Source organism: Vipera ursinii (genome assembly GCF_947247035.1).
Source record: "Vipera ursinii genome assembly, chromosome: 2".
NCBI lineage: Eukaryota > Metazoa > Chordata > Lepidosauria > Squamata > Viperidae > Vipera > Vipera ursinii.
The window spans coordinates 185,822,753-185,838,557 of NC_139513.1; the positions used below are offsets into that span (position 1 = coordinate 185,822,753).

At 45.0% G+C, this 15,805-nt stretch overlaps 1 protein-coding gene across 6 annotated transcripts in view; it reads right to left on the reverse strand.

Annotated features, from left to right (window-relative positions):
• Positions 1–15,805, reverse strand: part of CARM1 (coactivator associated arginine methyltransferase 1) — a 156,639-nt gene that overhangs the window by 1,922 nt on the left and 138,912 nt on the right. For 4 of the 6 annotated variants that reach the window (XR_014491433.1, XR_014491435.1, XM_083354471.1 and 1 more), the window contains 3 exons: positions 6,510–6,622; positions 5,569–5,646; positions 344–412 (listed from right to left, as the gene is read on the reverse strand). Coding sequence is in view for 3 of the 6 variants with exons in the window: in XM_083354471.1 (XP_083210597.1) it covers positions 344–412; positions 5,569–5,646; positions 6,510–6,622 (260 nt within the window). In the remaining 3 variants the exon portion in view is untranslated. The remainder of the gene's footprint in view (positions 1–343; positions 413–5,568; positions 5,647–6,509; positions 6,623–15,805) is intronic. The other 2 variants (XR_014491434.1, XM_083354473.1) reach the window with 1 other exon arrangement.

Here is a 15,805-nt window from a genome sequence, read left to right on the forward strand (position 1 = left end):
GTTCACATTATGCACCAAAGATAGCAGGCTCTTGCTCCTGAAAACTCAAGCCAGAATAAAACAGTCAATAACCACAGTACCCCCAAACCTGCCTTGATGCAAACTGGTCTGATGGCAAAATGAACTAGTAGAATTTATTCCATTTAGAATTTTATCTAGCTTAGTTTCAATTTCAGGGATAATGTCAGTTTCAAAATGTACTGTAAAAGTATTTGCCCCTTCTCAAACCCAACATGCTGCCTACTACTTTTCTCAGCCAAAGTGTTCAAAATCCTACAGAGGAGAAGAGAGCACGCAGGGCCACTTTCCCCTCAGTTCCAAAGAAGCCCAAGGGCAGGTTTACCTTGGACAATCCCTGTGCTCATGATGGATCCCATCCGGGAATGGGTGTGATTGACAATCCCAGTGTTGGCTGCTTGGAAAAAAGAAAAATACTCAGACAGGCCTAATCTCTACACGGGGCTACTTCACCTTTAACATGTTTCCATCATCTGCAAGTACACACATTACAGATGTCTCACCCATTTCTAGTCTAAAAACAGGCCATGTGCAAAAGGTCTAATCTCTTACTCTGCATCTGATTAACAACTCAGCGAGTCACCATAAACAAGAATGGAAGTTGGGAATTGAGAATTCTTTCTCCTGCATTTACCTGAAGGTCAAGCACAAGCCATTTCTCACAAGATAAAGGGGAAGGGTCAACTGGAATACTGAATTTTAGAAATCTAAAGCTGGGCTTACTATGGCTGACAGTCTCTCCCTAGCCTCTCTGGATACACCACTTTTCCAGCTTGGCATAAGAATCTACCCTTACATGTAGTTGCAATATTATAAACTACCGTGACAAAGAAGACACAGTCTTGATAGAATTATGTGGGGAGAAGCAGATTGGATTTGGAGGGTTAGGGAGCAGGAGTGTCCTATCCCAAGGGTGTTCCAGAATATATAGCCTTACTTGTTCTGACACCAAAAGTAGCAGTTACAATTTGTTCCTAAGAAAACACTAGAACACAGGTGGCTGTGAGGATGATCTAACCATCAACAATAGAGATCTCCTTGGAAATTAACTCAAATAGAAAGTTTCCTTTAAAAAACATTTCATTTCATCTGATACAAAGCTAATATCAGCAAGTTTGAGATGTGCAAATCTTTTCATGTTTCCACCGTGTAACCAACAACCCTAAATCTTTCTCATGCGGAATACCTCGGGCCTGAATATGCCTGGCAGATATTTGGGAACTCTTTCCCAAATGTAACATGAATTGACAAGCAGATGAAGAGATTCAGCCTTCTTCAAACTGGTACGTGCAAAAGGACCTATGAGCACTTGTTAGGCACTCTTTATTATCGTCTTTGAAAATCACAGAAACATTTTTTGTTATTATACAATGATTCATGTAAGTTCTAAAACTGGTGCTTACAGCATTAATATTTTATCTAACTATGCATGCCTTAAGGCAGCAGCTCCCAACCTTTTCTATACCCCACACCCCTAGAACGCTTCTGAAATATTCTTGCACCCGTTACAAAAGTTTGAAATAATGGCAACAAATTATGCATATACACTATAATTTTGAAAACCCGTTTTTGCACCCCTTGGAATATCATCTTGCACCCACCCACCCCTGGTTGGGAACCCCTGCCTTAAGGAATGGCTTGAAATTCAGCGCTCTCTTGGCTATTGCTGAATGAATTTGCAAGGGTATAATCCCCCATAGAGGGGATGTTTCTTCCCATTCGTTTGTTTCCATTGTTTCTTCCCATCTCTTGGCAAAATTCTGCAGCATGTCTTTAATGTTCTAGCTGATAATTTAGGAGCTCTGTCCTCCACAGCTGTATCTAACAAATTATTTTGGAAACAATTTATCACAAATACCAGGAGAAGGGGCACACTTGATTCATTTACACTACAAGGTGCCATTTCTACTAAAGAGTCCCCAGAACAGATAGAAATGGGAGAAAGTGATTCAAACCCACTTTGCTGACAAGGTTCATTAATAAAACCTAATATTCAAAAGGACAGGAGAAGTTCTTACTGCAAAGTCATTTTAAGTTCAAGGCTGTATATCAGTGGTCTTCAAACTTGGCCCTTTTATGACTTGTGGACTTCAACTCCCAGAATTCCTTAGCCAGCGTGCCTAGCTGAGGAATTCTGGGAATTGAAGTCCACAAGTCATAAAAGGGCAAAGTTTGAAGAACCCTGCTATATAATATTATATATAACCGCTTTTATTCTCAAGATTATGCTGGAGTTTCACTTCTCAAGAGATATTAATATAACCAAAGCATGAGTGTACTAGGTGCCTGGAAAGCTTTGAGATTTCCTTTCTGAGAGGAAACAGTACTGGTTTGCTACTTTTCATTCTAATCGCAAATACAATGTTTATGTATTATTAGATTTCTATAGACTATTATCCTGATATTCACTAGGGCAGGCATGTCAAACTGCCAGCCTGCAAGCCGGATGCGTCACGCCAAAACCACCCCGCCCCATTGCCAGCAATGGGTAAAAAGTCCCAATATATCACGCGATGTTACGTGACATTGTGAGTTTGACATGCCTGCAACTAGGGAAATAGTCTATTCTAACGAGCCATTCCACTGAAAAGAACTGGGAGTTCTTGGACTTTCTGTTAAATCACTGAGCTCTGCAGTGATGTTGTCTAGTCCAGGGGTCGGCAACCGGAAAAAGGAAAAGAGCCACTCAGAACTGGTTCCATCACACAAACAAAAAAGTGGGAGCCGCAAAAAGTGTGCGCGCGTGCGTCCACTCACGCGCATGCGCAAAAAACTTTGTGCATGCACAAAATGGGAGGCACCTGCGCGGCGACGGGTCTCCCCTTTGGAGAGGTGCGTGCCGTCCCGTTCGGAGACCTGCCGCGTTCGTCAAACATGGACGAATGCGGCAGCTGTGCAAACGGGATGGCGGTGGTTTAGAGAGTGCGCACGTACCTCTCCCAAGCTGCCGCCGTCCTGTTTGGAGACCTGCCGCGTTCGTCAAATATGGACGAACGCGGCAGCTGTGCAAACGGGACGGCGGCGGTTTGGAGAGTGCGCGCGCACGTCTCCCAAGCCGCCGCCGTCCTGTTCGGAGACCTGCCGCGTTCGTCAAACATGGACGAACGCGGCAGCTGTGCAAACGGGATGGCGGCGGTTTAGAGAGTGCGCACGTACCTCTCCCAAGCCGCCGCCGTCCTGTTTGGAGACCTGCCGCATTCGTCAAACATGGACGAACGCGGCAGCTGTGCAAACGGGACGGCGGCGGTTTAGAGAGTGCGCACGTACCTCTCCCAAGCCGCCGCCGCCCTGTTCGGAGACCTGCCGCATTCGTCAAACATGGACGAACGCGGCAGCTGTGCAAACGGGACGGCGGCGGTTTAGAGAGTGCGCACGTACCTCTCCCAAGCCGCCGCCGTCCTGTTTGGAGACCTGCCGCATTCGTCAAACATGGACGAACGCGGCAGCTGTGCAAACGGGACGGCGGCGGTTTAGAGAGTGCGCACGTACCTCTCCCAAGCCGCCGCCGTCCTGTTCAGAGACCTGCCGAGTTCGTCAAACATGGACGAACGCGGCAGCTGTGCAAACGGGACGGCGGCGGTTTGGAGAGTGCACGCGCACGTCTCCCAAGCCGCCGCCGTCCTGTTCGGAGACCTGCCGCATTCGTCAAACATGGACGAATGCGGCAGCTGTGCAAACGGGATGGTGGCGGTTTAGAGAGTGCGCACGTACCTCTCCCAAGCCGCCGCCGTCCTGTTTGGAGACCTGCCGCGTTCGTCAAACATGGACGAACGCGGCAGCTGTGCAAACGGGACGGCGGCGGTTTGGAGAGTGCGCGCGCACGTCTCCCAAGCCGCCGCCGTCCTGTTCGGAGACCTGCCGCGTTCGTCAAACATGGACGAACGCGGCAGCTGTGCAAACGGGACGGCGGCGGTTTGGAGAGTGCACGTGCACGTCTCCCAAGCCGCCGCCGTCCTGTTCAGAGACCTGCCGCGTTTGTCAAACATGGACAAACGCGGCAGCTCTGCAAACGGGACGGCGGCGGTTTGGAGAGTGCGTGCGCATGGACGAACGCGGCAGCTGTGCAAACGGGACGGCGGCGGTTTAGAGAGTGCGTACATACCTCTCCCAAGCCGCCGCCGTCCTGTTCGGAGACCTGCCGCGTTCGTCAAACATGGATGAACGTGGCAGCTGTGCAAACGGGATGGCGGCGGTTTGGAGAGTGCACGCGCCCCTCTCCCAAGCCGCCGCCGTCCTGTTCGGAGACCTGCTGCGTTCGTCAAACATGGACGAATGCGGCAGCTGTGGAAACGGGACGGCGGGGGTTTGGAGAGTGCATGCGCACCTCTCCCAAGCCGCCGCCGTCCCGTTCGGAGACCTGCCGCGTTCGTCAAACATGGACAAACGCGGCAGCTGTGCAAATGGGAGAGTGTGCGCGCACCTCCGCCCTTCGGAAAGGTGCGCGCGCACCTCTCCTAACAGGCGGTGCCACTCTTCATTTGGAGAGGTGCGTGCGCACCACTGCCCGTTCGAAGAGGTGCGCGCGCACTGGGCGACGGAGCCGCAGGAGACGGCTCAAAGAGCCGCATGCGGCTCTGGAGCTGCGGGTTGCCGACCTGTGGTCTAGTCTATACCATTCGTGTAGATGGTATTTAAACATGCGGAGTCCAGGTTTGACAAGTTTCTTCTGCAGATCCTGTTTTCACGAGGGCACCATTACTCTTCAGGGAAATCAGGTTATATTGCTTGTAAAATTAGGGAGATTTTGATTGCCTACTGATGAACCCACCACCAATTGCATTGTTTTTTATCCTGTTTTGTTTTAACTTATTTTTAATGTTTTTCTATCTATAATTCTGGTTTATGCCATAATAAAAATTATATTCTTTTATTCAGGGAGGCCAACTTGGTAGATACCCAGATACAAAAACACAGAGATCACAAGCGGAAAAAATAGGGGCAATGAGAATTACTCTAATACATTTGCTGGCTTCTGGCCATAATAGTTTCTATCTATCTATCTATCTATCTATCTATCTATCTATCTATCTATCTATCTATCTATCTACTTTCAATTATCAATATTAATGCAAATAGCAAATTTAGATACTTTCCCAATGAAACATGTTGCAGTTACTTTTGTTCAATTACACTGTATGGAAATAGATTATTTAAAACTAAACCATTTTAAAACTTATTTTTCTAAACCAGAAAACTATAAAATAACAGCACTCTGGAACTAAATTCATGTTCAGTTCTAAGGCAGCAGAGTACATTTTTTCCTCAGAAGAGAATGAAACAGTGGCACAACACAAAGTCAAAAAAAATGGAAAGATAATTCTGTGGCCAAGGGCCCACATTATCGGGCATTCAGACGAGAGTTCTTAGATGAAGCAGGATATATTAGCTTTCCAAACGGCTTACCTACAAGTGTTGAGCCAGGTGTAAAGCCCCAAAGACTCAATATTGTGGTGATAGTGATGATCTGAACTCTTCAGGTCTGCCACCGAGACTGCTTCCTAAGACTCCCTCTTTGAGCCAGAATATACTGCATAATGCAATTAAACTCACCTAGAGGAATAAGGTTGTTGTGGCCAACATTAGTGCCACCGGCAATCACGCTGCTGAGGTCATAAGCTGTGGGCATTCCTGCAGCAGAGTAGAAAGGAATAGAGTCAAATGTGAGAAAGGCACTATTCAAGACACAAATCTTCAAAAACTGCTTAGCCCTTTTGATGTAGAAAAGAACACTTGGACACTTAAAAAGCACTACAGACACAGGAGTCTCTTAGGCAGGTGCAGATGCAGCACCACACTCTTTCTATAAGCCACACTTAAATGGGGTGTTTATTCCTGCCCAATCTGGAAGCTTTTCTACCCAGGTATATGGTTGCAGGGCAGTAAAATAAGAAGTCAATGCACAAAATTATATTCTAGTCTGAAGAAGCATGGCAGACAAGTGATAACACAAAACACAGATGTGGCTGACAACATCAGTGGACAAGGACTGTCTGACTTTAATTTCCCAGTCAGGAGAATAAGACTTGCTGTCAATGTTGATTGGGAACTGGAGGAGGAAAGATGATAAGAAAAAGCAACTTTATGCATTTGCTTGGTAAGAGACAAGAAGTTTTTCTTCTGCTCTGGATATTATCCTCAATGGAGGACACAAATGTGATGTACTACATAGTCATTATCATAACATAATCAAGACTCTTCCAGGAATAGTGATAATGCCAATGGAACATACTTGTGTTAAGCTTACCTCGAAGAAAAAACTATATCCCAAGCAGCATTATTCTTCCTGCAAAGGAACCCTAAAAACACTCCTTTCAGGAGAACTGAGCTCTTTAAGGCCATCCTTTTACTTTATGGAAAGATGCCAAAGTTGAAGTCTTGTGGCTTTCAGGATCCTATTGATAATCCTGATTGCTCATGTTCTAGACCCAAAATAATCAAGTGGGATGGAAAACAGTATCTTAGCCTAGAAGCGAGAAGCAAGAATACAATACCAGCAACAGCCATCCCTGTGTTCATGTTGTAGGTGCCACCTGTGTTCCACATGTTCTCTGAAGGAGATGTATAGTGTGAACCTGGCGGTGGTGAAGGAGTTGTACCTGTGTACCTGAAAGGCAGACACAAACACATTCACTCAATCACCAGCAACAATGCCAATACAATCCCCTCTCACTCATTAAACTACATCCTGGATAAAGTGCCTATTAGCCTTTCTAATGTGAAAGATCCTATATGAAAGTCTTACAGATTCATTTGAAGAAAGACATCATGTTTACTCTGCAGTAGTTATGTTGCTTCCATCCATTCAGAGAGTCAAACATCATTTGATCAGAGTATCTAAATTTTGCATGCAACAATGTAAACATAACTATCTTATGTATTCTTGCTTAGAATTCATTCATGCAAATTCCATACTCTCAAAGGTTTTTAAAGATGATTTATACCACACTATTATTTCAGTTCTGTGTTAACCTTATAGTAGAGGCCATTTTATTATTTCTATCACTTCCCATTTTTAGTTTCAATTTTAATGTTCTAGCCAGCATTTATCCTCAACTCAGTTTCTAGGAGACTGAAGTTCAGACAATGGCTCCCAGTGTGGAAAACAAAATTCTGCAAGATGCTGAAATTTGAAAAATATATCACACAATGACTCAAGCAAATGAGCCACCTCTCAAATTAACACAAAAAGCTATATTACCATAAAAATTATAAATCAGAACGTTTCTGAAATAATTAACAGCAACAAATAGTTATGTTTACATTGTTGCATGCAAAATGAGAGAAATATCATTATGTGTGGAGAGACTGAAGACTCTCAATTCTGATTTTCAAAATACATTTCCAAAATCTAAATTCCTTTATTGTCCCTTTATATGTTCTCTGTACCAGGATTTGTTAATTCATAATAAAAGGTAGATTCCACAGACTAAAAGTATGTTATAGGCAGACAACTGGGAAAAGTTTCTTTTCTTTCTCTTATCAATATAAACTTGGGATGATATAAAGTGCAACTGAGTTTTTCTAAACTATGGCAATAGACGTTACTGGTAGCACCTAACCAGTAGTAAGCTATTGCTAACGATAGGTAATTTTTAAACTATTATTTTACTATTTACATATTGTAATTTGAAGAATTTACACCTTTGTTGTGAGCTCCTGAAGAAATAACTAAGAACAATTATGCTGTCTTCTACTACTGTTTGACCATATACGTTAAACAGGAGAGGCTGATTAAAAAATTGCAATAAGCAAAAATACAGTATAGTGGATTCTAATATGATGTATTTCATATTTGCTCAGTGGCAAGTAGAAACTGAACCAATGCATAACTACCAGATAGTAAGATCAATGTTCCCTCTAATTTTTGGAATTGTTTTGTGTAGCTTTTCCCATGTAAAAATTGTGCACAATATGAACATATTTGTTGTTGTTCTTAGTTGCGAAGTCGTGTCCGACCCATCGTGACCCTATGGACAATGTTCCTCCAGGCCTTCCTGTCCTCTACCATCTTCTGGAGTCCATTTAAGCTCACGCCTACTGCTTCAGTGACTCCATCCAGCCACCTCATTCTCTGTCGTCCCCTTTTTCTATTGCCCTCAATCTTTCCCAGCATTAGGCTCTTCTCCAGTGACTCCTTCCTTCTCATTAGGTGGCCAAAGTATTTGAGTTTTAGCTTCAGGATCTGGCCTTCTAAGAGCAGTCAGGGTTGATCTCCTCTAGGACTGACCGGTTTGATCGCCTTGCAGTCCAAGGGACTCGCAGGAGTCTTCTCCAGCACCATAGTTCAAAGGCTTCAATTCTTTGGCACTCAGCCTTTCTTATGGACCAACTTTCACTGCCATACATTGCAACTGGGAAGACCATAGCCTTGACTATACGCACTTTTGTTGACAGGGTGATGTCTCTGCTTTTTAGTGTGCTGTCTAGATTTGCCATGGTTTTCCTCCCAAGGAGCAAGCATCTTTTAATTTCTTGGCTACAGTCCCCATCTGCAGTGATCTTGGAGCCCAGGAAAATAAAATCTGTCACTACCTCCATTTCTTCCCCATCTATTTGCCAGGAATTGAGAGGGCCAGATGCCATGATCTTGGTTTTCTTAATGTTTAGTTTCAACCCAAGTTTTGCACTCTCCTTCTTCACTCGCAACAAGAGGCTCTTTAGTTCCTCTTCACTTTCTGCCATTAGAGTGGTATCACCTGCCTATCTTAGGTTGTTGATGTTTCTTCCGGCAATCTTAATTCCAACTTTTGATTCATCTAGCCCTGCCTTTCTCATGATGTGCTCTGCATATAAGTTAAATAGGCAAGGCGACAGTATACAGCCTTGCCGGACTCCTTTCCCAATTTTGAACCAGTCAGTGGTTCCGTGTCCAGTTCTCACTGTTGCTTCTTGGCCTGCATATAGGTTTCCCAAGAGACAAATAAGATGGTCTGGTATGCCCATCTCTTTAAGGACTTGCCACAGTTTGTTATGATCCACACAATCAAAGGCTTTAGCATAGTCAATGAAGCAGAATTAGATGTTTTTCTGGAACTCTCTAGCTTTCTCCATGATCCAGCGTATGTTAGCAATTTGATCTCTAGTTCCTCTGCCTCTTCGAAATCCTGCCTGTACTTCTGGTAGTTCTCCATCCACATACTGCTGGAGTCTAGCTTGTAGAATTTTAAGCATAACTTTACTAGCATGAGAAATGAGTGCAATGGTGTGATAGTTTGAACATTCTTTCACACTGACTTTCTTTGGAATTGGAATGTAAACTGATCTTTTCCAATCCTGTGGCCACTGTTGAACTTTCCAAATTTGCTGGCAAATTGAGTGTAGCACTTTTACTGCATCGTCTTTTAAAATTTTGAATAGCTCAGCTGGAATACTGTCACCTCCACTGACTTTGTTATTGCTCAGCTTTCCTAAGGCCTACTTCACTTCACATTCTAGGATGTCTGGCTCGAGGTCAGTGACCACCTCATGGTGGTTATCAGGGATGTTAAGCTCGTTCTTGTATGGTTATTCTGTGTAATTTTGCCACCTCTTCTTAATCTCTTCTGCATCTGTCAGGTCCCTGCCATTTAGGTCCTTTATTATGCCCATTTTTACATGAAACATTCCCTTCATCTCTCCAACTTTTCTTAAGAGATCTCTGGTCCTCCCTATCCTATTGTTTTCTTCTATTTCTTTGCATTGTTCATTTAAGAAGGCATTCTTATCTCTTCTAGCTATTCTTTGGAATTCTGCATTTAATTGGGCATATCTTTCTTTTTCTCCCTTGCCTTTCGCTTCCCTCCTTTCCTCAGCTATTTGCAAAGCTTCCTCAGACAGCCATTTTGCTTTCTTGCATTTCTTTTTCTTTGGGATGGTTTTGGTTGCTACCTGTTGTACAATGTTGCGAACCTCTGTCCATAGTTCTTCAGGCACTCTGTCTATCAGATCCAATTCCTTAAATCTATTTGTCACCTCTACTGTATATTCAACAGGGATATGATTTAATTCATACCTGACTGGCCTAGCGCTTTTCCCTACTTTCTTTAATTTAAGCCTTAACTTTGCAACAAGAAGCTCATGGTCTGAGCCACAGTCAGATCCTGGTCTTGTTTTTACTGACTGTATAGAGCTTCTCCATCTTTGGCTGCAGAGCATATAGTCAATCTGATTTCTGTATTGACCGTCTGGTGATGTCCATGTGTAAAGCCGTCTCTTGGGTTGTTGGAAAAGTGTTTGCTATGACCATCGTATTCTCTTGACAAAATTCTATCAGCCTGTGCCCGGCTTCATTTTGTACTCCAAGGCCAAACTTGCCTGTTATTCCAGTTATCTTTTGGCTTCCTACTTTAGCATTCCAATCTCCCATGATGATAAGGACATCATTTTTGGGTGTTAGTTCTATAAGGTGCTGTAGGGCTGGTCAATTTCATCCTCTTCAGCACCGGTGGTTGGGGCATAGACTCGGACTACTGTGATATTGAATGGTTTGCCTTGGATTCGAACTGAGATCATTCTGTCATTTTGAGGGTTGTATCCCAGTATTGCTTTTCCTACTTTTTTATTGACTATGAAGGCTACTCCATTTCTTCTGAGGGATTCTTGCCTGCAGTAGTATACCTGATGGTCATCTGAATTAAATTCACCCATTCCTGTCCATTTTAGTTCGCTGATACCTAAGATATCGATGTTTAGTCTTGTCATCTCTTGTTTGACCACGTCCAGCTTTCCTTGATTCATGGATCTTACATTCCAGGTTCCTATGGGGAAAGAATCTTTACAGCATCGGACTTTCCTTTCACCACCAGAGATATCCACAGCTGAGCGTCCTTTCGGCTTTGGCCCAGTCGCTTCATTCTTTCTGGTGCTACTAGTACTAGCCCTCTGCTCTTCCCCAGTAGCATATTGGACGCCTTCTGACCTGAGGGGATCATCTTCCAGCGTCATATCGTATTGCCTTTTGGTACTGTCCATAGGGTTTTCATGGCAAAGATACTGGAGTGGGTTGCCATTTCCTTCTCCAGTGGATCACGTTTTGTCAGAACTCTCTGCTATGACCTTTCCATCTTGGGTGGCCCTGCACGGCATAGCTCATAGCTTCATTGAATTATGCAAGCCCCTTCGCCACGACAAGGCAGTAATCCATGAAGGGGATGAACATATTACTAAATTGCAAAAACATGTAATAGTAACATGTTAAAATCTTTATGGTTTCTCAGGCAAAATGAAGAATGTATAAAGTTTGTTAAATACACATAGAAAATGTGTTCTTTCAAGTTAATTTTGACTCCCCTGCCATTTTCTTGGCAACATTTTTCAGAAGTTGATTGCCATTACCTGCTCTCCATGGCCGAGTGACTGGTCCAAGTTATACAGTTGACTTTGTGCCTCAGACAGAATTAGAACTCACTGTCTTCTAGTTTCTAGCCTGATGTCTCAACCATTATACAAAGTAGTCCTTCCCATATATGCTTAAATCAATAATATAAACACAGTACTCATTGATAATTGACAGTTGCAATCAATATTTTATAAATATTTAAAATTGTTCTTTAATGTGATACAGTAATGAAATATTTTCTTTTAAAAGAAAGGAAAAAATATATACAAAAGTTATATAAAAACCATTTAGAATAACCTTCTCTCTTTCATTTTTCCTCCACTGTTTACATGCTGTTCCTCTATACCACAGGATGGCAACCCGCGGCTCCAGAGCCGCATGCGGCTCTTTGAGCCATCTCCTGCGGCTCCCAGTCGCCTGGTGCGTGCGCACCTCTTCGAACGGGCAGTGGTGCGCACGCACCTCTCCAAATGGAGAGTGGCAGCGCCCATTCCGAGAGGTGTGCGCGCACCTTTCCGAAGGGCGGAGGTGCGCACGCACCTCTCCAAACCGCCACTGTCCCATTCGGAGACCTGCCGCGTTCGTCAAACATGGACAAACGCGGCAGCTGTGCAAACGGGACGGCGGCGGTTTGGAGAGTGCGCGTGCACCTCTCCCAAGCCACCGCTGTCCTGTTTGGAGACCTGCCGCGTTTGTCAAACATGGACGAACGCGGCAGCTGTGCAAACGGGACGGCGGGGGTTTGGAGAGTGCGCGCGCACCTCTTCCAAGCCGCCGCCGTCCTGTTCGGAGACCTGCTGCGTTCGTCAAACATGGACGAACGCGGCAGCTGTGCAAACGGGATGGCCGCAGTTTGGAGAGTGCGCGTGCACGTCTCCCAAGCTGCCGCCGTCCTGTTCGGAGACCTGCTGCGTTCGTCTCCAAAGGGGAGACCCGTCGCTGCGCAGGTGCCTCCCATTTTGCGCATGCACAAAATGTTTTTTGTGCATGCGTGTGAGTGGACACATGCACGCGTACGTTTTGCGGCTCCCACTTTTTTGTTTGTGTGATGGAACCGGTTCTGAGTGGCTCTTTCCCTTTTTCCGGTTGCCGACCCCTGCTCTATACTTTTGGGGGGACGTATTCAAGCCAGTCTTCAAATCTCTATTGCAGGAAATACCCCGCCCCTATTTTAAAGGAATCTTTTGTCTTTTTACAGCATGAAGCCTAAAGCACTACAGAAAATTAAGTCTGTATTGTTTGTTAAGAGGCCATGGTGGACCACAATAAAAATGCCTCCTATCCTTGATCCCTGAAATCTCCTCTCCAAATAAAACTAGTGGAAGAGATTGAGTTCAGATTTTCTCTCTTCCCTGCCTCAAAGGTACTTTTTCAGAAGGCAACTGGATTTTGTTTTTTCCTTGAAGATATTTTGCTTCTCATCCAAGAACCTTCTTCAGTCAGAGTGCTGATTTACCACCAGCTTATCAAGTACTTAGAAGGCGAGGGCTAGGCAACACAAACGACAGCTAAAGACATAGCCAGCCATCAACACACCCAAATCAACATCTAAAATACCACACATACAACAGGCACTATAAATACCACACACAGAACAGCAAACACTCTGCTAGAGAGAAGTTTCTTGAAGATGGGCTCCAGCATGAGTCTGAAACCTCAGAAGACAAAACCTCTGGTCCTGGTGACGGACCATGTTTTCCCCAAAATAAGACCTTTCCCGAAAATAAGCCCTAGCTTGATTTTTACATGTGTGCCTAATATAAGCCCTATCCCCAAAGTAAGCCCTAAGTTTGGGGCGAGGCGAATCAAGCTACAGCAGGAGTGAAGCTGCCCTATGGGCCCCGCACCCATTTCCCTTAGGTCTGCTGCAGCCAAGCCTTCTACAGCCTGACACCTGTCACACAGCTGCCCGAGTTCTTCTGCACCCACTTGCAGCCAGATGCCATGTGATGCATTGAGCCAGTACTCACAGCAGGCCATATGCCTCATCACACCAGTGCCACTGCTCGCAGGAGGCCATGCATTGCATCATGCTGGTCCCGCTGCTCGTTACGCCTGTGCTGCTGTCTGTGGCAGGAAGCTGCATGGCACATTGTGCCGGTGCTGCCAGTGCCACCACTTGGAGGCCACGCATCGCGTCATCCTGGTGCCGCTGCTCATGGCAGGAAGCCGCATGGCTTGTTGCCCCTGTGCTGCCACCCATAGCAGGAAGCTGTGTGGTGCATCGTACTGGTGCTGCTACTCATGGCAGCAGACCCCATGGCTCAACACTACAGTGCCACTGCTCACGGCACAAGGCCGCAGGGCACATCATGCTGGTGCCACCGTTCATGGCAGGAGGCTGCAGGGCACATTGTGCCAGTGCCACCGCTCACAGCAGATTGCATGGCTCATTGTGCCGGTGCCACCATTCATGGCAGGCCACGTGGCACATTATGCCGGTGTCACTGCTCATGGCAGCAGATCCCATGGCTCATCACGCCGGTGCCACCATTTGCGGCAGGCAGATGCCAATCACAGCAATGCATATCAGTTACTAATAGATAATCCTCTTTCTCTCTTGCTGATCAATATTAGTGCAAAGATATCATTTTCTTTTACTTTGCCTTTTCTGGTGTTGTTTCCTTTTTTTAAGCATGATGACTTCAGCCTAATTCTAATCACTGCCTGATTCAATCTTCCTTTCACAGCAGTTAAACAAAAAAGTCTCTTCTTGTGAGATGGGCAGCCACATAGATTTGATGGTTAAATAAGTAAATAAATATAAAACAACACAAAAATACCCTTCATCTCTGACCCTTTGCTGTTGCAACTCCTTTTTTTCACTTTTTGAAGATGGGAACCATATCAACTTTTTCCAGTCTTCTGGTACTTCCCTGGTGTGCCAAGATCTTTGAAAGATTCAATGGTTCCGAGATCACATCTGCCAGCTCTATTAGAATTCTGGAATGTAATCCATCAGGTCCTGGTGATTTGAACTTGTCTAGAGTGGACAGATGTTCTCTTACCATTTTTTTTGCTTATTTTAATTTGTATTCCTAGTCTGTCTTTTATGGCTCTGTTTTTAGTAAGTCAGGCTATTTTTTTTCTTTTTGCATGAGGACAGATGCAAAGAATTAATGAAGCAGCTATGCATTCTCTCTATTGCCTGTTACTTCCTTGCTATCTTCTCTCATTAGTAGACTGATTGTTTCCTTGACTTTTTTCTTGTTTCTTACATATTCAAAGAAATATTATTATTATAAGTATTATTATTGACATTTGTTGCAAGTCTTACTTCATTCTGAGCCTTAGCTTTCCTGAATTCATCTGCAGATTTGGCCTATTTGCTGGTATTGTCAACTTTGAAAAACAAGCTTGGCTGCAGCCATTTTCCCTACTCATTTTCTGCTGACACATAGCATGGAGGGAGGGGGGTTTACCAAGTGCTTCTCTAGACAAAACAGACTTCCTCCCATGGGAACCAAGGTTATTGGCTGCTCCCGGGACTGCAGGCTGGGTGTTTTGTGAAAAGCCTGCCAAGAAGTTGTATTGGAGAACATAGTAGCTTTCATAGCTTGAGGGATGGGATTTCTTAACTTTGTATTGGGGATTGTTACCTGTGTATTCAGACTTGTTTTCACTTTTGAGATGCTGATACTTTGTATCAATAAACATGTTCTTTGAGGAATTTGCAAGCCTCGGAATTCTGCTTTATTTGTCTCTGTCTGTTGGAACCATGACATTAAACCAAGTCACCTAAAAACTTAGTTTTTGGGGTGTTGGGCCCCGACCGCCTACCCACACACTTTTGGGAGAGCGGTAAAGACTCAGTGAAGACTCAAGATGGAGGAGAAACTTGAAACAGTTGCTAGAGGCAACAGGACTCAGGCTGTCAGTGCACAGGCTGGCACTCCAGCGATTGAGAAGGTATCACTAGCAGAGGCTCAGCCAAAAACCACTTTGATCCAACCTGGGAAACTGGTACCGCAGGAAGGAACTACCTTAGTAGACCTCTTCCAAGCCGAGGCTGCCCCTAGCGCAGGAGCACTCCTGTAACCGCTGGAGAGGAACTTTTATTGCTGCCATCCCAGGGTTCTTCATCTGTGGACGGAAAGAAAGGAAAGGGCTCGATGGGATGGGATGACTCTGGAGAGTGAAGATTTCAGTCAGCAGTCCACAGCCCCTTGCTCGAACAGCTGAAGGAGACGTTCGGCCAGCTGGAAGTAAAAGATACGATTCCTGTTGCCCAGGAGGTGTGTGCTGTGGGGAGAAATGCCAAAAACTACCCATTTCAACCTCCCCTTTGCTGGAGTTCCAGCCCAACTGCCGGAGCCTGTGCTACTTTGCTCACCCCCCAACCAGCTGCGATACCAAGCCCTGTATCCCAGCCAAGCCCGTTGCCATGGCCTCAGGATGCCAATGACAAAGCCCAGCCAAGAGAAGTTTGGAGAGTGGTTCATCCACATCCCCAGGACCAGCAAGCTGCCC